General features: G+C 35.9%; 1 protein-coding gene across 3 annotated transcripts in view; it reads right to left on the minus strand.

The window, feature by feature from the left end:
* DNAJC13 (DnaJ heat shock protein family (Hsp40) member C13) overlaps window positions 1-25,448 on the minus strand; it is a 125,470-nt gene that overhangs the window by 23,543 nt on the left and 76,479 nt on the right. For all 3 annotated transcript variants that reach the window (XM_082719091.1, XM_082719090.1, XM_082719092.1), the window contains 16 exons: window positions 24,443-24,527; window positions 21,391-21,545; window positions 20,825-20,870; window positions 18,629-18,783; window positions 17,116-17,317; window positions 15,393-15,508; window positions 14,486-14,564; window positions 12,953-13,088; window positions 11,014-11,198; window positions 10,502-10,576; window positions 8,783-8,902; window positions 7,428-7,607; window positions 6,527-6,694; window positions 4,137-4,250; window positions 2,291-2,407; window positions 794-971 (listed from right to left, as the gene is read on the minus strand). In XM_082719091.1, the coding sequence (XP_082575217.1) occupies window positions 794-971; window positions 2,291-2,407; window positions 4,137-4,250; window positions 6,527-6,694; window positions 7,428-7,607; window positions 8,783-8,902; window positions 10,502-10,576; window positions 11,014-11,198; window positions 12,953-13,088; window positions 14,486-14,564; window positions 15,393-15,508; window positions 17,116-17,317; window positions 18,629-18,783; window positions 20,825-20,870; window positions 21,391-21,545; window positions 24,443-24,527 (2,111 nt within the window). The remainder of the gene's footprint in view (window positions 1-793; window positions 972-2,290; window positions 2,408-4,136; window positions 4,251-6,526; window positions 6,695-7,427; window positions 7,608-8,782; window positions 8,903-10,501; window positions 10,577-11,013; window positions 11,199-12,952; window positions 13,089-14,485; window positions 14,565-15,392; window positions 15,509-17,115; window positions 17,318-18,628; window positions 18,784-20,824; window positions 20,871-21,390; window positions 21,546-24,442; window positions 24,528-25,448) is intronic.

Here is a 25,448-nt window from a genome sequence, read left to right on the forward strand (position 1 = left end):
CTTCAGAAGATAATTCACTAAGACTCCTCAATTTAAAGGAGTCTGAAAATGTTCTATAAATAGACTGCTTTTAAATTTATTTTCAAACCACTATACTACTGTAATATATGTGGAAAAAGCAAAAGAGTAATTGAGAGTTAATGATAAATGCTAACAAAAAGGATTTGGGGTCCTCAAGTTACTTAAACTGAATCTATATTGTTTTAGGTTCTATACACCATATTGTTATCAAAGTTAGAATTAGAAGAAGCTTTCAAGTTTTCACTCATGTGTCTCCCTATTGTCAGGCAAGAGTGGTAACATTTTTGGAAATATCCTCTTAAGGCTGTGTAAGAATGAAAACTCACTTTTTTAATTTCAATTTTTATACACCAAAACCTTCAAGTAGTTTCTCAAAAATATAAGAGCCTATCTATACACAGCATTGTGTTAGATACCAGAAGAGACAGATCAGATCACCTAATAAATCAATTTAATTTAAGTACTTATAGGTCAACTTATGTCATCAATATGAAATTTTATATTATCAAGTTATTCTGTCTTTTCAACTCATCGAGACTAATTTTTCTCTTAGAGATATGAATTCTATACATGATGCCTTCATCTCCCCTCCTTCCACTCCACTGTTTATAGGTAAAAATATTATTAGCTTAATTCTTGTTACATTATATCAAGTAAAACATTATAACCAAGTATACTGTTTTCCTTAAGTTTCTCTGATAAAATCAAGAACTGGAATGTTTAGGGCTCTGCTATTATAAGGATCTTACTGATCAAGGGTATAGTCACACACCTGGATTATATTTTATGACATTTCTCAGAGCTTCCAAAGCCATTTCCACTCTTGGCAAGCGGTCTCCATGTTGCTCTGACTCCACTTTTGCAGCATGTGTGATAGCCATGAATGTGTGGAGGTACTGAGCCTGGGAGCCTATATAATCCAAAAGACTTGCAGCAAATGCTTTTGGGACCTAAGTCGAGTGGAGAAATATTTACAAACATGTGTGCCCTCAGAAATAACTATGAGACTCCACAGCAACAGCCACTCCCTTCCTCCCAAAAATCTTCAGGGTATGGAACGATTAAATTATACATATACATGAACACTTATGGATTTGGGGGCGGAAGAAGTAAAACCCAGTTGCATTAGAAAGCATTTCTCAACTCCTTTTGTCCCAATACATTAGAGATCTGATATAGTCCCATTAGGACCTTAGTATACCAATTCTGAATTAGTATATCTCTTCCTTTTACAAATCAAAGTAATTGATAGTACCGTATGTAACTTCCACAATTTGGTTATATTTTTATATTTTAAAAAAATAGAATATAAATTTGAAGGACAGTTTTCAAAGAACTTCACAAATCAATGAACTCACTCTGCCTTACAGCTATTTATACATACTATTCTGTGATAAACCATAATATACATTATGGTTTAGTAGATTCCTTTTTCCCAAGTGCAAACTTGAAAACAAAGCCCCAGTGGGACACCTGGGTGGCTCAATTGGTTAAGCATTGCCTTTGGTTTGGGTCATGATCCCAGGGTCCTGGGATCCAACCCCGTGTTGGGCTCTCTGCTCAGTGGGGAGCCTGACACTCTCCCTGCTTGTGCTCTCTCTCAAATAAATACATTTTAAAACACAAAAAAACAAAAAACAAACCAAAGCCTCACTTCTTCCCTTCTTATAGACCAACCAACCACCAAATCCTCCTTGCCACTCCCTCCAAGGAAAAAACTACAACAAAAAATTCCTACATGACCACCAAGCACTTGAAGATAAAAAAGCTCCTCGTTTGCTTCTGAAAGTGATTAGGGATCATCAAAAGAAATGACATGGTTTGACCTCAATCATTTTCTAAAAAAATCTCTTTGCTTTCCACTGGTATCTTCTTATTTTCCTCTAATAATTGGCCAGAGAAGTATTTCTGTCTGGTGGTCTGATATTCTACATGATATAGTCAATGTGTAAATGACCTTGCACTTCCAGGAGAGACTAGTAAGTCAAAGGTATATGCACATGACACAGTTAGGTAGCATCATCCATAAAATATAAAAAACAGTCGGGCAAGGAATACTTATTTTCATGAATCCACAAAATAAATTCTTCAACAAGCAAAATAAAGGTTTACAAATTACTAATGGTAACCACATCACATACCCAGGTGAGTGTAACACACTTGGCAAAGAACATGTATTATTTCAACTTATTTAGTGTGAATAAACTAGCAGCTTTCAATAAAAAAAAAGACTGAGGGTATCAGACAAAATGCGAAGTAGAGAGCTTACCTCTAGTTGGAAAGTAGGGACTTCATTATACACCCTAACAAAAATCTCCCCTACAATAAGTTCTTTGGCGTGATCACTATAGACAAATTCTGATCCATAAGTTTTGTCACAATCACCCTTTTTAAAAAAGAAAACAGACTGTTAGATGTAAATCAGAATCACCAGTGTCTGATTTATAAATCTAACCATAGTCAATTTAATAATTTAACAGATAAATAGCCTGGAAGTTCCATTTTTTTCTAGAGGGAAACTGTGGTGGGACACACATCAAAGCACTCAATGCAGTATTAATGTTTACAACTAATAATATTAACTCTTGAATAGGCATGAGTTATTTTTTAGTCCAAAGGTTAATATTATAACTCATTCTAAAATTTCAAAAGATCACAACGAGGTGTCTTAGAGCTAATGTTTATAAAGCTAGTATGACACTTGGTTCTTCTCACTCTACTCAGCAGACATCTGGCCTGGTCAGCTCTAGGGTGATGGAGCAAAGAAGTGAACACATCTGGACTGGCCTTTAAAAATTAATACACTGGTATGTGTTATGGTGAGTGCTGTGAAGTGTATAAACCTGGCGATTCACAGACCTATATCCCTGGGGCTAATAATACATTATATGTTAATTTAAAAAAAATTAAAATTAAAAAATAGTAAAAAATAAGTGAAAAAAAGAGAAGTAATACACTGAATGGAAGTGCTAGAAAATAGAGTCTCTGAAGAAAAAAAAGAAAGAAGACATGGTAAAACAGAGGTTGCTACACTGGGAAGTGTATCCATTTAAGGAAAAGGAAAAAGACAGAAAAGAGGAATGGCAGAAAAACAGCACCAATGTAGATTTAGGTGGAAATTACACAAAATTTAAGTTGGACTGAAATGATATGTAAAAGTATACAATAAACTGTAAAGTGTTAAACAAAGAGAAGATGCTATTATGTTTCTTCTGGCAGAAGAAGAGATGTATAAGAATGTGAGACCTGTTCTCTCCAGCTCCGCAATTCTCAAAACTTTGATCTGTAGAGTTCTATCATGAAATGAGTTTAAAAAAAAATCTTGAGGGACACCTGGGTGCCTCAGTGGGTTAAGCCACTGCCTTCGGCTCAGGTCATGATCTCAGGGTCCTGGGATCGAGTCCCGCATCGGGCTCTCTGCTCAGCAGGGAGCCTGCTTCCTCCTCTCTCTCTCTGCCTGCCTCTCTGCCTACTTGTGATCTCTCTCTGTCAAATAAATAAATAAAATCTTTAAAAAAAAAATCTTGAATAATTCAGGACATAACATTGGTCTTTATTGTTTAATAAAATCTAAGCCCATAAACATAACTGTCTGCTAAACCATTAAGTCTCAACCATCCAGTGTATGGACTAAGCAGGCCTTATCTTTGGCCACAGGACTATCTTGGTTATTTTGTTGTTGTTTTTTGTTTTTCACAGCTTCAGAGATTCTCCACCAGAAGGTGGCAAGACAGGAGAAACAGTTTGATTCTGATACCAGAAAGCAACTTTGATGTACTGGCAAAAGAAGACAACAACTGCAACAGTGTTTTTGGAGTTGTTTACATGTAGCTGTTCATGTACATGTAAACGGGACATGTAAATGGGACATGTAAAGGTATGTTTAAAGACATTAAAAGATGTTTACATGTAAACGGGACAACAACAAACACAAATTCATGATTTAGTACAAGACTGCCGTTCTTACATGGGCCACCCATTAGGTGGCAAAAACCTGTAGGCCTAACACCAAATGGAGAAACAGTATGTTTCTGTCTTGTCAATACTGAATTATGTTTCCAGAGAATATTTTTTGAGACCAAGTAACCCCAGAAGTTTATGAAACAATAACATACCTTTTTAATCATGTTTTCTTGTTGGGATTCAAGAAACTCAAGTAGTTCTGCTCTTGTACAATTATTCCATATCAAATAAGGGCTCTCGGTGTTGCTGTTGAGCATCTTCAGAATCTAGGACACAGAATATTACTATTTTTTAACAGAAAAAAAATAGTGCAAGTTAGCATTTACTGAAACTGCTGATGACATGCCAAGCCCTGTAGTAAGTGCCTTAAGTATAATGGGCCTCAATAGTTCTAACAAGTTTGTTGATATTATCCATTTTGCAGCTGAGAAAAATCAAAGCTAAGAGCAATCTAATGATTTGTCCCAAGTCACACAACCAGCCGTTAAGTGGAGGAAAACTGGGATTCTGTGTGACTTCACATCCTTAACATTTGCTCTGCTACAGTGAAAAATATGAGAGAGAGTTTGTGCTGAAACATTTAATAAACTCTTAGTAAACATAGGCTTAGAAAGAATCATTCTATACTACCTTTATATAAACATATCTGAAAACAAAATCTAAATCTTTCTGAAGCACGCTGCTATGAAGGTTAGCAAAATTTATGGGCAGAGTCACTTTCGATTTTCTTGGCCAAACCCAAGGCTGCATTAAGCAATTCTGAAAGCATAGCTTCTGCTTAGCCATCCACAGCGCTTTCCCTTTGTCTATCTGGTCCTCTGCAATTAAAAGTGAATAGACATCTAACTCTTCAAATGTTTTAATACAAATTTCTGTACATTTTACATTTACAAAGCTCTATGCTAGCAGGAAGTCACTGGGTTAATACCTTTGTCTTAGACAAAACCATCTAACTTGTTTTAAAAATGTTAACTATTAGTTAACTAAAATGACTAAAGAATACATTCTTAGGAAGGACCCCTGGATGGCTCAGTTGGTTAAGTGTCTGCCTTCGGCTCTGGTCATGATCCCAGAGTCTTGGGATCAAGCCACACATCAGGCTCCTTGCTCAGCAGGGAGCCTGCTTCTTCCTCTGCCTCTCCCTACAACTTCCCCTGCTTGTGTTCTTGCTCTCTGACAAATAAATAAAATCTTAAAAAAAAAAAAAAAGTCTTAGAAGAATTGTAAAACTTCGAGAATTGTGGTTTAAAATAAGCATTCTGAAAAATCCAAATGGTGTTCAGACCAAGATTCTGAAATGCTTCCCCCCCACCCCCCGTAGTTTATCAACAACCTGCCAGTATTTCTGGAAAGAATGTCTCCCCAGTAAAATACATCATGCTGCTGAACACAAAACTCAGAAAACGTACAAAGATTAAGAGTGGCATCTAAAGCTCTTCACCTCTTGCCCAGGGGACACTGAAAAGCAATGGCCTACACCAAAAAAAGAGTCAGACTGAATTAAAAACAAATATTTAAAAATTCTAAGAGTACTTTATATCTGGGACACTGAGGACTTCTTCCCTTACAAAAGGACTGCATAATCATAAGAGAAAACATAAAAATAGCCTAGAATTCTTTCATTCAAGGGTAACTACAGTTACCATATTAGTACAGATCCATCCATCCACTTTTTAATACCAAAAATGGGATTTTTAGCCTTTTCACTTAAAATACTTTAAACATCTTTTAATGTCTTTAAACATACCTTTACAATTTAGGGCTTCATAGTATTCAAATGAATGGATTTTTATAGTTTAATTCTTCAGTGCCACATTCTTAGATTGTTTCTCAATGATCCTCACAGAAGAGGCCGAAGAGGTTGGTAGAGCTGTCAAAGTCACGCTTGATTTTTGTCATGAATGCATGTATGTGTGTTAGCTTTTAGGATTTCAACTCTGTGTCTAAGTTAGAGACTGTAAGAAACAGCCAAAAATGGGGGTGCCTGGGTGGCTCAGTCGGTTAAGCGTCTATCTTCAGCTCAAGTCATGACTGGGGTCCCTGCATCAAGCTCTGTGCTCAATGGGGTGTCCGCTTCTCCCTACCTGGTACTCATGCTCTGTCTCTCCTGTCTCTCCCTATTTATTCTCTTGAATAAATAAATAAAAATCTTAGGTGGAAAAAAAAAAAAAAAGAAAGGAAGAGAAGAAACAGCCATAAATAGACTCAAGAGTCTCCTAACTCCCACTTCTCTGCCCATTGTGAAATACCATTTCCAAGCTTGTTCTCTTTTCCTGTCCCCTTGTGACACAAGGCTGCTAAGAATTATGGTAGGCTCCAGAGCCGAAAAACAAAGTTAATTTTCCCCTGCAGAAAGAGTAGGCTTGCAGACCTGATATTATCAGGATCAATCCACAATAAACTGAATTTCTTGAATGAAAGAACAAACATGATCATTCTCAATTTTTAGGTTTCCTAGAGCAATCAACATTGTTGTGTTATTCTACTATTTAAATGATCTTGGAACAGTCATCAAAACCCAGGCTATTCTGAAGCAACGTACCTCTGTAGCACTAACCACAGCAAGTTTTCTAGCAACATAGGGTGTCAGCATGCCAGCTAAACTTTTTCTTATGGTTGGATTTTCTGGGGTCGCCTGTTCTTCAGGCAGATATCCTCCAAGGCGACTTAGGGCACGGACACTTAGTTTAGCAAGGCTGTTGGCTACTTCCTGTTATAAAAAAAAATTAAGACATTGAAGTAGATCTGTTATATTACATAAGTAACATGGTACCTTTATGGAATCAAAACCATAAGGAAAAAAACAAAACAAAACTATTTGGGACACATTTAAGGAGCAAAAGCAAGTCCCCAACACTGATATAAGAGCTTATGCATTAGAGCTTACTCTTTCATTTACACAAAAGGAAATCAGAATCTGTATACTCATTTATAGTCAATACAGTATCTTGTAGATAACTGGAAGCACATTTGGGGGTAGTGTGGGGAGTAGGGGATAGGCAGGCAGACTTGCCTGTTAGAGAAACACATAAACGACAGGAATAATGAATGACAGTGACTAAACAAGGAGAGACAGGAAAAAACATTCAAGAAAATCAGTTAAGTACTAAAGTATCTATGGGTGACTAGCCCCAACAGCCCAATATTACTGTTATATTTCCCTGTGTTACACAACCATAATTTTGCAATCATAAAGGTCATTCTAAGTAATCAAGAAAAGACTATTACATTCTCTATATGCTACTGCAAATTCCCACCATCGTATCCTTCTAGCACAAGTGGTTAAGATAAAAAGTTCTGGGGCTTAAAGAGCAATAAGCTTAAGTTATCTAGAAAACAGTTTATGACTGGGGCTCTGAATAGATGGAACTCTGCTTTGCATTAATTCGGCATTAACCTATGGTATGGGTTCAAATTCAAGATAAGAGCAGTGTGAAAGTTACCTGTTGGTTTGTTTCCTCACTTTTCTGAATGCCACTCTCTTCTAGTGTGTAGTCATAATTAAACAGATAACCAAGCAGATGCCACAAAATCCCAGCCTGAAATAGGTGTGTCTGAAGCCAGAAATCCACAGCAAAAGAACTGACACATTCTACTCCAAGAGCAGCAACCCGCGGAATACTCTGTGAGAATAATAATAATAAAATTAGCAGCGCCTGGGTGGCTCAGTTGCTAAGCATCTGCATTCGGCTTAGGTTATGATCCCAGGGTCCCGCATCAGGCTCCTTGCTCTGTGGGAGGCCTGCTTCTTCTTCTCCCATTCCCCCTGTTTGTGTTCCCTCTCTCGCTGTCTCTCTCTGTCAAATAAATAAAATCTTTAAAACAAAGAAAGAAAGAATAATGAAATTACAGGGTTTAAAAAACTCCCAAGAGAAACTGGCTGTGAATTTATGTCAAGGTAGCTATCTTACTGTGCAAGATGTTTACCTCCTATTCTATTTTCAATTCCAACTTAAATCTGAATCCAATATCCTTTAAAGCCTAAAATTTAAAGTGATCCTGTGACAAGACACAGAATTATCTTTGAAGCTAGTGTTTAAAGTCTTGGGAACTCAGTTTTTTTTCATTTTTCATATCTTTAATTTTTAAAAGTAGTGATAAGGCATTAACAGCAACTCACACGCTAGGATCCTAAGTGTATCAGCAGTATCTTCAGCACAGGTCTGTGGATTTGCTTCCTTATGTCAGAGTTTTTATTCTTATTAAATACTTCTAAGGACATTGTGTAAATATAGTTGAGAGATTTTCATCAGATTCCTTATTTCTAGATACCTCAGGCCAGGATCAGCACCCCAATTCTGTTCTACTCCAAAACAACTCATTCTCTCTGGTTATCTAAGAAATCTCTCTCCCCTTCCCAGTCACCACTTCATCTACCCCAGCCAGCTGCCCTCAGCACGACTGGATTAGGAGGAAGTGCTAAGTTCTCAGCTCCACAGAGCCTTTCTCACCAGGCAGCTACTGACTATTTCAGGTTTCACATGGTCCTTTACTTGCACTACATCTATTTACTCTAGTCTCTCATTTCTTCTCTGCCTCTCTTCAAATGTTCAGATGAGACCCACTTCACTATACAAGTATCACTTTAGTTTTATTCCTTATAGACCACTGTTAAGAACAAAAGGTCTTTTTGTTCATTTACAGCAAGGGCTCTGTGAAAATGATTTTAGAGATCCAACTAATGCACATAAAATGATTTTGGGAAAAACAGCTTATTTATAAATTGGGAACTGGCTACTTACTTGACAAGAACACCCATTGCTTACTGCATCCAGAAAGCATTAAAAATGAGCTGTACCTTGCCAAAATATAGCACCCGACAGAGATCCTTGATGATGCCCGGCATTTCTGTGATCTTTTCTCGGCATTCTTCAAACTGAGCGGCCACGCTATAGCATTTGCTTATGTGTCCACACACCTGCACACAACAAAACAAGAGAGTTACATGTGCATTCCTTATTTAAGACAGCAGAAATCAAATCAGCAAAGATTCATGAATAATGTTTTAATAGTACATATGACACTTCAAAATTGAAAAGAACATTTCTGGGGCACCTGGGTGGCTCAGCCTTGGGCTCAGGTCATGATCTCAGGGTCCTGGAACTGAGCCCTGCATCAGGCTCTCTGCTCAGTGGGGAGTCCGCTTCTCCCCCCACACCCCCACCCCTGCCTACTTGTCATCTCTGCCTGTCAAATAAATAAATAAAATCTTTAAAAAAAAAAAAAGAACATCTCTGTTGAATTGCCAGTATTCCTGGTTATGATTATGATTTCCTACAGATGCAGGGTTGGCAGCCAATGGCCATGCAGTGCATAGGCCAAAATGACTGTGGCCTATTTTTGCATGGCTGGGAGCAATGAATGATTTTTACATCTTTAAAGGGCTGCAAAGAAAAACCACAAAAATATGCAACAGAGACTGTATCTATAGCCTGAAAGTTTGAAATGTTTACTCTTTGGCCCTTTATAAAAACTGTTTGTCAACTCTGGATTAAGGTATTTTTGTCCAACCTATTAACATTGCAGAATTACAATTCTATGTATACACTGCACTTCAAAATACAGGATGAAACTAAAAGGCTTGAACTTGATTGTTTTAAATCCTAAAATCTGCTGGCATTAAAAAAGGATCACATAAAAAGATGCATTCTACAATAATCTCAATGAATTCCTGATGGATTTTTCTATCATTCAATTATAAACTTAACAGAAAGAAAATAAACCAATTAAAACACTACAGCAGTGGGGGGAGCATATGGGTGCCTCAGTCAGTTAAGTGCTTGCCTTCTGCTCAGGTCATGATCCCAGGGTCTTGGGATCAAGCCCTGCATTGGGCCCCTGCTCAGTGGAAAGCCTGCTTCTCCCTCTCCTTGCCACTCCCCCTGTTTGTGCTCTGTCTGTCAAATAAATAAATAAACCGTTAAAAAAAAAAAAAAACTATAATGGGAGTGGATTATTGAATCTGTATAAGACAATGAATGTTAGCTGAACCTGTGGTAATCTTTTCACAATATATGTAAATCAAAGCATCAAGCTATAATGCCCTAAATTTATACAATGATACATGCCAATTATTTCTCAACACAACTAGAAAAAATGTACAAGGGATGATGGACAGAGATAAATAAGAAAGTTAGGGAAGGGGGCAGATGATAAAGGAAACAAGAATGGCAAAATGACAAATGTGTGAAACTGGGTGATGGAGACAGAAAGCTTCATTATATTATTCTCTAAGAAAAAAAAAATTAAGCCACTAGATCACAAGTAATTTAGTGCAGTACTTCTTAAAGCATGATATAGAGATCAACAGCATCAGCATCATTTGGGAATTTGTTAGAGAAGCGTATTCTCAGCCCTCCACCCCAGAACCACTGAATCAGAAACAGTGGGCAGCAGGGCGAGTGGAGGTTAGCCAACCACATTTTCATGAGCCCTCCAAGTGATCCTCATAGATATTCAAGTCTGAACTACTACTAGTCAAGTATAACTTTCACAGAACCATACATGTTAGCCTCACCTGTACTGACATGTCACTTGGTTTACTAGAACGATTCAAGACAGCCACACAGCGACTAAAAGCCTCCTGTAACACCTGGAAAAAGAGAAGATCAGCCATTAATTCTATATTTGGACTTGAAGCCAGAAAAGCCTTTTCTTATAGGAATAAAATATTAAAAATCTTTTCATGTTAGATACTTGGTAAATAAAGGTGTTTTGCTTAATTAACATTTATTAAATAAACAAAAGATTACCATAAGTTTCTTTTTAAACATTCCCAATAAGCTAATTTATAAGCTGCAAGTTTACCAATCTTGAATCCAATACTCTCCCATTCATATTATGAAATAAGGCTCCATTCTATTTTTAATTTTGACACTAGAATATGGAGACTATAGCATGTTATTTGCTGGAATAAATTAAAAGAAATTATATCAATTTCACTTATACTTGGTGAATTCTCTATTGACAAAAGTCATACAATGTGCCTGAACGAGCTTGAAGTGAAGCACGGAGAACATTCCACATTACCTCAATTCCATTCTCCCTTCTGAGCTCTTCAGCATTGAGGGCTGAGCAGTTGACAGTATGGAAAGCCAGCTCTGTAGCAGCAGGCAACAGTGGTGATTCTTTTGAGAAAAGGAGGTCATCTGAAGTTTCCATTGTTATAGTCCTAATTAGCATGGGGTATCCTGCATATTTATAAGGCTGTAAATCTGAAATAATCAATGGTTAGTGTTGGAAAAATGGCAAACAAAACAAAAACTGACTATTATGGTTTTAAGTTAATTCTAACACTATTTTTAGTTATGTTCCCTTAAAGAAAATGATAAAACATTTGACATTTTAAATGTCTCCTAATTCTAGTTCATAAAAAGAAATTAAAATGGTATAAATCTCTTGGATCTTTCTTTTTCTAGTACACTTACTTGGCTCATTTCTCCAAAATGCTTCCACCAAAAAGAGAGTATTTTCTGATACATTTACTGAACTTAAGTATGTAGTGGTTTGATCCTTCACAAAATATCTACTTTCTACGTTGTCCATGGGATTTTGTAACTTTTCACTTGATCACAGACAGCACAGACAAATCAGGATCCCACATCAGAATTAATTAGGTATAAATCCCCTTTGGGTAAGTGGGATACACAGCCTGAAAAAACATTATGACCTTGATAACAAACCAATGGTAAGCCACAACTACCACTCTTATATAGCTGTTAGCCATTAAAACACAACCAATGGTTTGAAAACGACTTCTTTAAACTCATTCTTATTAGTGGTAAATGTGATATAGCTAAATGTGTTCTGTTCAACTCATGCAAAAGTAAATCAATTAATCACTGCTCTCAAATTGCTAGATCCCCATGCTGTCCCCTCCAATAGTAAAACTGCAAGCCCACTTTTTTTCTTCAATTACCCAACAGTCCTGCTTATGTCAAATCCCTACTGTCCTCCCTTCCTTCTCTCCTAAAATCATCCTACAGAGCAAATGGGTCTCCCACACAGCACTTCAAGCCATTCATTTCCCAAGCCAAAAAATAACTGCTGTCTTGAACTTAACTTCCCATTTCTAACAAAGCCTTTCAAGTTTACAACATACTCCTGGCTTTGTAGACGCTATTGTTATTGCAAATGACCCCGCAAACATGCCGGAAATTCCCAATAACCCTGTATTCTGAAATCATACCTATTTCTTTTAAAACAGTGTTTTTCAAACTGTCCCACAGGATCAGAGAGGGTTTTTGTGTTTTATTTATTTATTTATTTATTTATTTATTTTGATTTATTTGACTGAGAGAGAGAGAGAAAGACAGAACATGAGCAAGGGCAGTGGTAGAGGGAGAAGGAGAAGCAGGTTTCCCACTGGGCAGGGAGCCCCATGCAGGGCTTGATCCCAGGGCTCTGGGATCATGACCTGAGTTGAAGGCAGACCCTTAACTGAGTCACCGGGGGCCCCAGGATCATAAAGGAAATGAGAGGTATTAGAGAAGCATATGATCATGTGAAAAGTTTCTGTTGTGTTTTAAAGACCAGACCAGCCTTTAGAAGCTTTTAAAGTTATAACAGGCACAGTCTTTTACTTGTGATTTGTGATTTAAAAACAACATGAAATGATCCTTAAATTCCAGATCCATTACAGATCTCCTTTAATGTTTGCTGCTTAATGGCTAAACACAAAAAACTACCCAAGTACCTCCACAGAATACAAATGTCCTTCAGGAAAGAAAAATGAAAATTTGCTGAAAATGTAAAATATTGAAAAACATAGGCAGGAAGTAGAAAGTATAATGCAAACAACATTTTGGGCCTTCTGACAGAAAACTACTCTTTCACTATATCTGAAATGCAATTCTAAGAATCTTTTGCAATAATAACTCTAAATCTATTGAAATATGCTACAGAAACAAGTAACCTTGTAGAGTTAAATGGAAGGTAAACTAAAATTTGAGATTAACATATGCCTTACCTTCCTTATGACGGTTGAAGAGGATACTCTGTGTTTTCAGAATTAAAATTATATTCTCTGGATCTGGTCCATCCACTATTTTTGCTGATTTGGTACATAAAAATTCATATGCTTTATTTACTTTTTCAAACATATCCTGTAATATGACCAAAAATAATTAACTTTTAGTTTGGAACATCTCAAACCACAACTTCAACAGAACACAGCTGGTTTGTATTTTACCAGCAACTTCTTTAGTTATTATTTTGTTTTTTTTTTTTTTTTTTACATTAAGGAACTCATTCCAATTGTAATTTAGCTGGTATACTTGGAAGGTGAAATTTTCTCTCTCCCCGCCCCCAAATAGATTTTATTGATCTTAATACCATTACTAAAAAAATTCTTCACTGGGTTTATACCCACATTGAGTTCATACACATTAAAGACAGTTTCTAAGCTATTGTAAAGACAGTTATAATAGAAGAGATACTATTTAATGAGTACTACAGCAGGCACTGTACTGAATATGCTTTACAAACATTATCTCATTTAAAGCCTCCAAACAGCCACATGAGGTATGTACAGTTATATCCTCATTTTTTAGATAATGTCAAATAACTTGTCTAAGAGCACAAAGCCAACTGGTGATGGGCTAAGACTTTCACTCAGGTCTGACTCCTAAATCCATTCTCTTAAACTGTTCCAACACTGTATTATGTTCCTTGATCTACATGTTGATTCTTGTGTCAGGGTCATGTTGTTTTATTATTATAGCTTTACAGAGTATTTTAACATCTGGTTGGTTAAGTCTAGAAATTTAACACTGATTTCAAAAATTTCTTCCTACTTTGATTTTTTTCTCTCCCAGATGAATCTGCACTGCTATCCATTTCTCAAAAAATTCCTAGTTTTTGATCAAAAAGTCTCAAATATATAAAAGCATTATCTTTTCAATACCAAGTCTTCCCAATTAGGAATACTATCTCTAATAAAAAAAGTATTAACCTTGAAATCAGTGAAAATTACTCCAAGTTTCTAGCAATAAACTACCAGTCTTAGTTACAGAAGTTACTGTGTGATTTCATCTTTTATGAATCTTTCTTGATATTTTAGTAAGAAGCTGGAAGAGGGAGGATCAGGAAATGCTGACACCTGTTAACTTCAAGTCTGATCCAAATTTTCTACTTTTTCAGGTGTCATTAGAAAAAATGACAGCAATTCGTATGGCAATAACATCACCTACAAGTGAATTAAGTTCATCCACACTTCTGATGTTCAATTATTTATACAACTGTCCATTAGCATTAATTCTCAGATGGGAGAAAATATCCAGAAGTTATGAGTCATAAGGGCAGTCCTTTTGGTAAACTGACAGAGGACCATTTATGCAGAAACCATGAGCATGTGGGCTAAAAGTTAATTTACCATACACTGGGCATTATATTATGAGGCAGATACGAGCAGAGGGAGTAAGTATATCTTTTGTCCATCTACCATAATAATAGAGCCAAAGAAAGTCAATCCAAAAGTCCCAACTCCAAAGGCAGTACATACCCTCCCTTCTGGATTCTTATCAGGGTGGTACTTTTGTGCAAGTCTGAAGTAAGCTTTTCTAATCTTGCTCTCATCATGCCTGTTAAACAGCAAAATTATTTTTTTAAGAGTAAGGTGCAAGAAAAAATTTTGTATCATTATTTAAAAGAATACTGTAAGAACCTTACTTTTATTGTATATGATCATAAATTAGGCATCAAATTAAACCCAGCAAGAGTCAAGAAAGAATATTCTCTATGCTAACTTTACATCTAAAAGATAAAACCTCAATGTTACCTATGGAAAGTTATCAATCACTTCAAATTACAAAACTGTATTTGAAAAATTAAAGTATGTTTTTTCAAACCAATTTTTCAAAATGACACTTCAAACTCTGTAATATTAAGTAATTTTAACTATCAGCCTTGCCAAAAATACACAAATTCAGTCTATACTTGAGAAAATGTCCTATAAACCATTTTTCTCTAATGTTATATATTCTACTACAAAATCATCTCTAATAAATTAGTGAAGTAAACCTGCATTCTTACACATCTGTCACTTAGTGACCTAAACATACTGTTACCAAGTCTCTTTCTCATGTATAACACAAACTGTAAGAGGAAAGGCAAAGATGAGTATCTGAGTATCCACCATGTGTCAGGTATAGTGCCAGGTGTTTTGCAACAATTACTTCAATTAATAGACAGCGAAGGCTTACCAGCAAGGACAGAGAAGTGTTAATTCTGCTAATAAATGTGCAGTAAATGATAATCATATGGATACAGTTCCATATGGCTATTCCCATAGGTGTGTATACCATATAAGCAAAAAAATTTAGAAGTTGTTGGTTTAAGAATTTCATCTTCGATATTAATATCCTAAGACAAGGCAGAAAGTTACTACTGAAATACTGAAAATAACTCACGGCCCCTGTCCTTGAGGGAGATTAAGCACTTCATAAGCATCATCTATTGACATTGTAGGTGGCTTCTTTTCTACTTCCTTCTTCCAGGCATCAAGTGTATCTTTTAGAAGCTTAACCTTAAAGACAGAGGATTAAAATTTGTATCTCTTAAAGTAAAACTATTTCTGAACGTAATTTTTAAGTTACAGAATTCTTGTGCTATATATATATTTAAACTGACATTTCTAGGCTATCCAATTACTATAATTATTGAAATACAAATAATCAAAATCACCTTCTTGGCACTGTTAAACAGCAAGGTATCTGCTATAGGGCTACATCCCTCTCTTTATCTTATGTGATTGTTTTTTAGAGGGGGTGGAGAGGCAGAAGGAGAAGGAGAGAGGGAATCTTAAGCTAGATCCACAACTAGCACAGAACCTGATGCAGGGCTTGATCCCACAACCCTGAGATCATGACCTGAGCCAAAATCAAGAGTTGGACACTTTCCCGACTGAGTAGACCCAGACAACCCTCTTATGTGAAATATTTATTCTCTGCCAATTTTTAGGTCTTTATTTTTAATTGTTAAAAGTTCAGGAAGTACAGAAAAATTTGAAACTAGTAGATGAGACACTGCAGTAAGAAAGAAAGCAGTCTATGGTGGCATGCTTCTCCAGGTGATCTCATGTAATTCCCTGTAAGCTGGCATTCAAACAAATCTAAGGGATAGTAAAAACAAGGGAGTCTGGATAGTAGGTCAGAAGAAGAAAGCTAGTATTTATGCATGTCTCTATGCCAAGGAGCTAGGTGCTTTACAGACTGTAGCACTGTAGCAGACTAAATTCTTTTATAAAATTTCAATAATACGTTAAAAAACCATTCAGATTCTGAGCTATAGCTCAATGTTTCTCACTTTAGAAGCAATGGAACTGGATTCAATCCTAGGTCCCCCTAAAAAACCCATACTCCTCTATTACTTCATGCTGAATCTAGACCAAGTGGCAGAGACACCTGTCTTCATCTGGTCGCAGTACTGTAAAGAGGCAGTGTCTACTGGTATAAACAGAATTGTTCTGAAATCTTTTGTTGGTAAGGATGATGGCATAACCTCTGCTACAGTAACAAACCAACATGGGCACCCAGGCTTCATTCCAGGCTTCCAGTAGATATTGAGGGGCTCAAGTTGGAGAGTTCCTAAAGGCAGTGCTGTATAAATCAGCAGGTCTCACTTAGTACCTCCTATGTGTGCCAGGAATTATGCTATTTTTTAATATGAGTTCTCAATTTGCCCAACCACATGAGATAGTTGCTATTAGTAATAGTAGTACTATTACCCTAACTGAGGCCTAGAAGAATCAAGCAATGTTAAACAGACCTATTAATGGCCCAACTGAGACTCAATCCCAGACTGCCTAACTCTAATATCTGTGAGCTTACTCAGTATGCTATAAAGACAAGTTTCCACCAAGCCATTACAGTATATGATTTCTTATATATATGAAATTATGTTTATATTTGTCAAAAAGATAGATTGTAAAGTTCTTAATAATTTCTCAAAAAGTTATCTTTCAGTTTGAGATTTACCCAAATATATTGAACTATACTCAGAGATGCATAGTGCTTAAGGAAGGGGGAACACTTAAGGAAGCTATAATCCTTACAAGAGGAAGAAAAAATATCCAGAAGTGATTAGAGGCTATTTTTACAGTTTGAGAAGGCACAAAATAATCTACTGACTTACTGGATCTTTAATGGGCCAATCAGGAAATCGGAGTGTATCACAAAGTTGTTTGAGGTAATAAATATTACAAAATAGTTCATTTTCTAGTTGTGGATAGTTGATTACTGGGATGGGACAATACTGATAAAGTGCTCTTGTGTTACTCTGAAGACGTGGTGTGAAATCAGCAAGATGGGCAGCAATCTTCTCTATCATGAGGCGCCTGCAATTACAAAAATCTCCAAGCATTATGAGGGATTATTTCAGTGGGGAAAAAAAAAAGGTTAAGACAGGTAATCATGCACAATAATAACATGGATCTTCTTTAGAATAATTCAATTATTGGCCTAAAATTAAGTGTTCAAAATACGTTACTGAAGGCATTCTAAAGTTATTGTGTAAAAATCCTCAATTGATACAAACTTATTTGTAGTACTTATCTATAAACACAACTATAGAACAAAAGGCTGATATTCCCAGTCCTTTCAAAAATCAGTCATTAGAAGGTCAAATGGTATGGCATCTGCATACACAAGGCATGAGGGCATAACCAGGGGACTAAGTTTCCCAGCACCCCAAAGAAATCCACTACATGGTATTTATTTTAGTTAACAATCTGGGCTCTGACCTTCAGTTCAGCAAAAACGTGATGTGATTAGTACACAGACAGCTGTATCTTTTAGAAAGGGACTCATATTAACCAATCAGAGGAGAAAAATATTAGAAAGAAAAACTGTTGTAAGACTTTTCATATTCCTATTCATTTGTTCCCAGCGAAAAACAGGACTGTCATACAGAACATATTCAAGTTGGTGCCTAGCACATGCCAAGTCCACAGGTCAACCTAAGCCAAATGATAAAGAGCAAGTGGCACCGTAAGTGTGAAGTTAGCCAAGGGAATGCATAACTGACTCAGAAGATCAACTGCCATCTAGCTAAGAGGACTGAGTGGCCTTGACATTTGATCTACAAAGTGTAAACTCTTTTCCACAGCCTGTCTGGATGCTGACAACTGTTTCTGTGCCTCTACTTTTTCTTTTCCCCCTACAGGACATTCTTTAGGAATGCTAACTTCCACATTAAGGTCAAAATAAGCTGACTAGGGGGCCTCATTCTATAATGATTTGGGGTTATCTTTGGTGCGATCCATTCGACATAGGCATAGTTTTTAATGAGTGGAGTACAATTCTATTTCCAAATACCAAGGAGGTATGTCTTGATTTTATCTCCATATATGCCTCATACATACTGCCTAAAATTCTACCAGTTCTATAAACTGGTTTAAGAATCACCAGTGGTTAATAGGCTCTACCCTTATATAAAGCTCTATTAAGGTAACAGTAACTTTGTCAAATCATGTTAGAACAGAAAAAAGCTTACAGCCCAGTCTTATCAAACTCGTCCCTGATTTGGCACCAATGACTACTGTAGCTTAGATCATGTAGCTAGTTAAAACAGTTCTTTTAACAGAAGTCAAACCAGATGGCAAGATGCACAGATTCTGAGTATAAAATGCAGTCAATGGGCTATTTACCTCATTTCACTGCTCCAGATTGCTTCTGGAGTATCAAATTCTCCTAGAAAAATCTCAGAAAACTTTTCAGGCTCATAATTTTCTAAGTAACAAACCATTGCTTCTGGAAGGATGTGCCCAAGTATACTTCTCTGAAAAATATCTTGTCCTTTTGTCTTTAAAACAAAACAAGACATAGAAACACTAAAGTTATCTTTCAATTTTCTAATAAATGAATTAGGGTTAGAGAACATTTTAAGAAAACAACTGGAACAAACTGCTTTTATGCTTTGGAAATTAAGATGAAAACATGGCAAAATGTGAAGGGGAAGATGTCTGATATTAACTGGCTTTGGCATGAGCTCCCAAGATAGAATTAACATTTGCTGGGCCTCCAGCAGTCAGGTGTCAGGTGTTGCCGACGTTACTTAGGACAACTGGCTTAGTTATACAGGAATGGAAAACACAAGGAGAAGATCCCACTAAAGATTTACATCAATTCTGTGTTATGCTGCTGGTTACAATTTTCACCTGTACCTGCTTCTGTTTTCAAAAACAAGTAAGTCCAGAAAATCAACATCTTAAAAAGTCAGTCCTCATGAAGTATGGCTATTTAGATGGAGAATATCTACTCAAAGTAATTATAATTAACTATTTTAAGGACTTTATATTCTCTGGCTGGCCAAATGTAATCAGGATAATGACCATACTTTATCATACTAAATTTTAAAACTCATTTCTTTACCTGATAGAAATAAAATGCTAAGGACTAGAAATAATTTTCTTTTCTCCTTCTAGGCAAACTGATAATGTTTTATTTCTCTAAGATCTGACAAAGACAAAGAAAAAACCCAGACACAGTTTTACCACCTAGTGCCAGGACAAATTAGATGATAAATACTTGCAGGCTTTTTGCTAATAAAAGTCATAAATTCACTATCCATTACATTTTAGGAGGAAGAAATGCTTGCTTTGTTCTTTAGACTACTATTACTTGGTAATTCCTGTACCCAGAGTTTTGTCACACAGTTTATTCAAAATATTGTTAGGTGAAATGATGTATCATTTCTCATGTTATAAAAATTTGGAAAAAAGATTACATACTCATTAACTGCACAGAAAAAAAAGGGAAAAAAGAACGCTGAAGAATGCCTAATGCTACAGTACAGTGGTAGCGTTAGAAGCAATTTTTAAAAAAACTTTCTTAATATTCTCATTTTCTATTTGTATAAAACTGGAAATTATATTGCATGGCCATCTCTTTAATAGCATTAGACAGATTATTTCCAGGGCTTCACTGGTTTCTCTAGAAAACATGCAGTTTGAACTAGTATCTACTGTTAAAGTGGCATAAACATTCCTTGATTAGTCACCTCAACAGTGGTCTGGTTTTGGTTTATTTTTATGCTCTCAATAAGATCTGAAAATCAATGCTCCATGAAAACCCTAACAAAATTTGAAACATTACCTTTAGTTATGTTTTGACAATAAACATAAGGTTTCAAGTTGCAAAAGCTATCTGGATGAGTCTTATCTTTTTTGGATTCCTATTTTTCTTCCTCAGTAAAAATGGAAGGACACTTGAGAGTGCCCGAAAAATTAAGCAGCTTCAAAAAAGAAACTTGGCACTTCTGCCACCTTGTGATCTGAACAAAAAGAAGACTGATGTCTTAACTAAATTTTAGCTGATTATATGAGATTCAGTTATACACTCAAGTATTTATGAAAATTATTAATCTAAATTTCACACAAAACGAACAAGTTATAGTCACAGTGTCAAGTTATAATTCACATCTAAAATTTTAATGTTAAGTCTAATGGGCAACATTTATTTTCATTAAAAAAATTACCTTACGAGTGAACCATGAGAGACTATGGACTCTGAAAAACAATCTGAGGGGAATGAAGTGGTGGGGGGGTGGGAGGTTGGGGTACCAGGTGGTGGGTATTATAGAGGGCACAGATTGCATGGAGCACTGGGTGTGGTGCAAAAATAATGAATACTGTTATGCTGAAAATAAATAAATTTAATTAATAAAAAAAAATTACCTTACTACTTTCTATGTACAAGGTAACACAAGGCATGTGAAAAATGAGTTAAACAGTACCTGCCCTCAAGTGCTTACATTCTAGTAAACATATACAGCTCAGGGAAATTAAGTGCTAAGATAGCTTATCCAGTGTTAAGTTATATATTCAGAGGATAATCTGACTTACCTCCTCTGACTTGAAAGCCTGTTTGGTATGCGTATACTTCAAAAATCTAGGGGAAAAAATGACCTGTCAGACATAGGAACTGACTTAAATTAAGTAACTTTAGCTTTCTAAAGATCAGATTTTTTTAATAGATAAATAAAAGCCGCAAAATACATATTCCTAAATTGTTTAATTTCTAATTTAAAAAAATTAAATAAATTAGGAAGATTTTAAAATTACAGTCATAGTAAGATTATGTAATAATATGAAAAATCACCCAATTTGAAGAAAAATCAAAATGTAAAACTGTATGTGTAGTATGAGTATAGTTATATTAAACACATATTATTAGAATTGTATGTATTATAAAAAATGGTGACAAATTCTTCGGTTAGATGTGGTAAAGTGGCATAATTCTGAGTTATTTTTTTACTCACTCTACCTGCCAAATTTTCAGACATATTGTTAAACAGCTTTTATAATGAAAAACTTAACAAAAGCAATGATGTACTCACAAAAATAATCAATTTAAAAAATCTATCCCTCTACATTTCAAATAACTTGAAGATTACCTTTAAAGTTCTTACCGAGCAATAGGAAGCACATTGGAACCTGTATACATCATGATAAAGAAAAATACTCCACTAAGATAAAGACGAGGTAACTGTGGGTTATCTTGCATGATATGGTGTAACAAAATCGCAACCTTCTCAACAAGGATAGGGTCAAAGGTCAGCAGTAGCTAAAAAAATAAATTGTTTTTGTTACCAGATTATTAAAAAAAACTTGCAATAACATCATTTACTTTAGGAGTATGTATTTCATGTGCTGAAGTTATAGTTTCCTTTCTGTGAGGTATAAAATAAAAACTGTGGGATTTAGTAACTCTGTTTGTCTACCAGACTCAATAGATTTGAAAATTAGATCATTTTACAGCTTAATGCACAGACAGTAAAACACTGAGAACTGATGAAAACTTATTCAGAAAAGGCCCAAAGACACGGGAAGCTATGTTATTATTACAGATAAAACTGTTTCTTATGCAGGATTCTTTCAGAGTGGACTTCTTTGTTAATGACAAAATAAAAAGGAAAAGTAGCTATGCTTTGGGTTAGTTTCAGAACAGAAGCGTTCCCTGAAGACTACCTGAGAACTCAAGGAGCAGAGAACTGTCAGTGCACACTAACAGCACTGAAAAATAGATGTCCAAATGCAGGTAGAGGGCAAACAGGTAACGGAATACCAGTAGTACTTCTACTGCCAGAAAGTACCAAGAGAGGAGGGCTCTAGAAATTTGAGCTAAGAGTACTGAAGAGAGCACCTGGGACCACCATAATGAATCCAGGCTATTAAAAAAATCATACAGAGTTGCTATGAATAAACAACTGACAAAGACATTTGGTAAGTTTTAACTTAATATAGGTAGCATCTCAATTTTCTATAAACACTTCACAAGAATCCCCAACAGTGGGTCAAATTCTACCAGTAAAAAAACTGCAATAACGAGTAAATTCTGGCTCATATTAGGAGGTCAAAGTTGTAGACTCTGTTCTAAGACTGAATTGCTATATGTCTTTAAGTAAATAATTTGGATTTCTCTGTGTTTTGGTGTCTTTACCTTTTCAATGAGTTATTTAGACTGAGTGTTTAGTACTATGTCATATTTTACAAAGGAAAAACTGAGATACAGTAGCACAGGATTTTCCCTAGTTTAATAGCAGTTGTAGTTCAAGACTTGTTATATCATTTTAAAAAATATATAGGAATTATGAGGCACAAACTCAGAATATTTGAAACGGACTATACCAGAAAACCTAGGACATTCACTCAGATACTCTCTTAAAATTCTGAAGATGTTACCAAAAAGGTCAAGCCAGTGATTGCTCTTAAAGTCAAATGAAGTAGAGCAATTTGTACCAACCAATGTAAATAGCATGTTCCTAAAAACTACTATAGCTGCCTGTGTTTAGAAAGATTACAATCTCCCAGAATGTGGGAAATTGAGGAAAAATAAAAAAGAGCTTCTAAAAAATATTTTTTGAACTCAGCATAAAAGATATAAGCAGTATATACTATTAAGAACAGATAGGCTGGGCGCCTATGTGGCTCGGTGGGTTAAGCCTCTGCCTTCAGCTCAGGTCATGATCCCAGAGTCCTGGGACTGAGCCCCACATAAGGCTCCCTGCTCAGCCGGGAAACAACTTTTCCCTCTGCCTGCTACGCCCCTACTTAGACTCGCTCTCTCTCTCTCATACAAATAAATAAACTCTTTAAAAATAAAAAAAAAATAATTTTAAAAGATGGACTCTTTCCCTCCAAAGCTTCATGTTACCCCAACCATATCTCTTAGAAGGTTTTTTTAGTCATTCTTTCCTGGCCTGAAATTCAATAGTGTTTGCATTTACCTCTTTCTTTCCAGCTTCCTAAGTCTTGGGAAAATACTTGAGAGAGGTAGGCCTTTACCTACATGCCCAGAATAGAAAACAAATCCTTCTCTTGTACCACCCCACATACAGTTGTATAATGCTCCAGACCGGAGTGGGTGGTGGTTCCAAGAAACAGTAATTATAGCACTCTTTCCTTTAAGCAGTGAAGCAAAAAGGTCCATACAGAAAAGCATACACATTTTGAAATGTTGATATACTTAAATAACAGAAGTTGCAGGGGTGGGGGGATTAAATAGGGCACTGTCACTGTTGTATTTCAGAGGACAGTTTTCATTATCACTGACTTACACAGGCACTTGCATATTTATGAATGTAAAAATACACAAAGTAATTCTTTCTCTTCTCACACCAATGTACAACTGTACAAACAGAAGTTACTGCCATATACTTCAAAAGCCACATCATGCATGGTGAATACAAAAAATGAGATTTAGGGGTGCCTGGGTGGCTCAGTCAGTTAAGCGTCTACCTTCAGCTCAGGTCATGATCTCAGAGTCCTGGGATCAAGTCCCACATTGGGCTCCCTGCTCTCTGCCTCTCCCTCTGCTCGTGCTCTCTCTCTCTCAAATAAATAAAATCTTTAAAAATAAATAAATAAAGAGATTTAATAACAGATAGGAGGGAAACACTGACCTAAAATCTCTGGGACCTGACTTATTTGGATTTAATGTGAATCTGAATAGCATAATTCTAAAAAGCAGAATAATAAGGGGAAAAAAGGAGAAAAAATACTTTAGTATATCCTATGTAAGTCCAACGCAATGTGCTGGACTGGTTGTTATCCATGAAAACATTTAACTGAAAAGAGTAAAACTCTAAGACAAGCTGGCAAGACTGCTATGATTAATTTCTTGGAACACATGTCCACTTCTGTGGCCTACTGGTGTGCTTCCCAGGAGTCCTAACTTCAATGGTTCGATTTGAAGAATGCATAATAAATAAAATCTTCTGAGAGTAATTCTGGAGTCTGGAAGCTTCCTATGTTTAGGTTCTTGGATAGACAATCTTCCATAGTGTATTCAGAATATTGACTCAATTAGGACTAAGTGAAATAAATGTAAATCAGGGTTGAGGTTTTTTATAAGTGGAATACACTACAATAAAACAAAAACTAGGGCTCATGCCAAAATTGAATAATGGAGAATGATTCTTAAAATACTGTTCCTAATTTGGTAACAGAAAGGTAACTCACCTGAATAATATGGGGAAGGCAAGCACTGTCTGACAGCAGTCTTTTTACTCTGGGTAAAGGGCGAATGATGGCATTATCTTGATCCCTAGAAAATATTTTCTAAGGTCAACATTTAATGTATTTAATAAAATTTGTATGTGCAGAGGATATGACATTCTACTAGGCACAAAGCATGTTACCTTACTTTTTTGTTAATGAAGACTAAGCTCTCATACAGCTGGGAACATGATTAGGTATTTTGGTTTAAATCTATTTGGCTGTTTAATATGACTTCATTTCCTTCCATAAGATTTCCTTGAAAAACAGTGCCCTAGAAGAGCCAAAGACTCTTATTTATTATTTAATTGATTAAACTTGGTGTTGTCCAACACACTGTCAGAGGATATTTCCCCCCAAAGGGCATATCAAACTTTGTCACATAAATTTAAACCTTAACTACTCTCAGTATTTTCCACATATAGCTTTAATTTTAATGTTACTTTCCTTCTAAATGCTAACTGTATGCTTTTGAGTCTGATCTGAATTTTAAAGATAACTGGCACCATAAAAGCCTTAAGTGTTATGAAACTGATAATTTCTCAGTAACTTCCATCACAAAATGTCTCTAGTAGAGTAATAAACAAAATGATACATACGCAAATATTCTATAAATATCAAAAGTCCACGCAAAAGTTATAATTATTATTGAAAAACACATTCTCACCTTCACTTGTCAAGTGGGACAAGATAGGGGCCAAGATGTGGGTTTAGACTCAAGTTCTATACTAAGAGTAGCTAACCTGACAAAGAGCCAGTGGCACTCACCATTAGACTGCAGCAGACTGAAGTATGTTTACTTCAAATGTTCATATTTGATTCACAGGAATGTGACAATTGTTACTGTTGCTAGAGTGCAGCTAGTAAGTCTCAATTTGGTAACATTATTTGAAGTCTCCCAGAGAAAGCCACTTTTTAGTTACCTTTTCAATATATTTTGCAAATAATTTGTGTGTTTCAAAAGCTCCAA

This window comes from Mustela nivalis (assembly GCF_964662115.1).
Source record: "Mustela nivalis genome assembly, chromosome: 1".
In the NCBI taxonomy this organism is placed as follows: Eukaryota; Metazoa; Chordata; class Mammalia; order Carnivora; family Mustelidae; genus Mustela; species Mustela nivalis.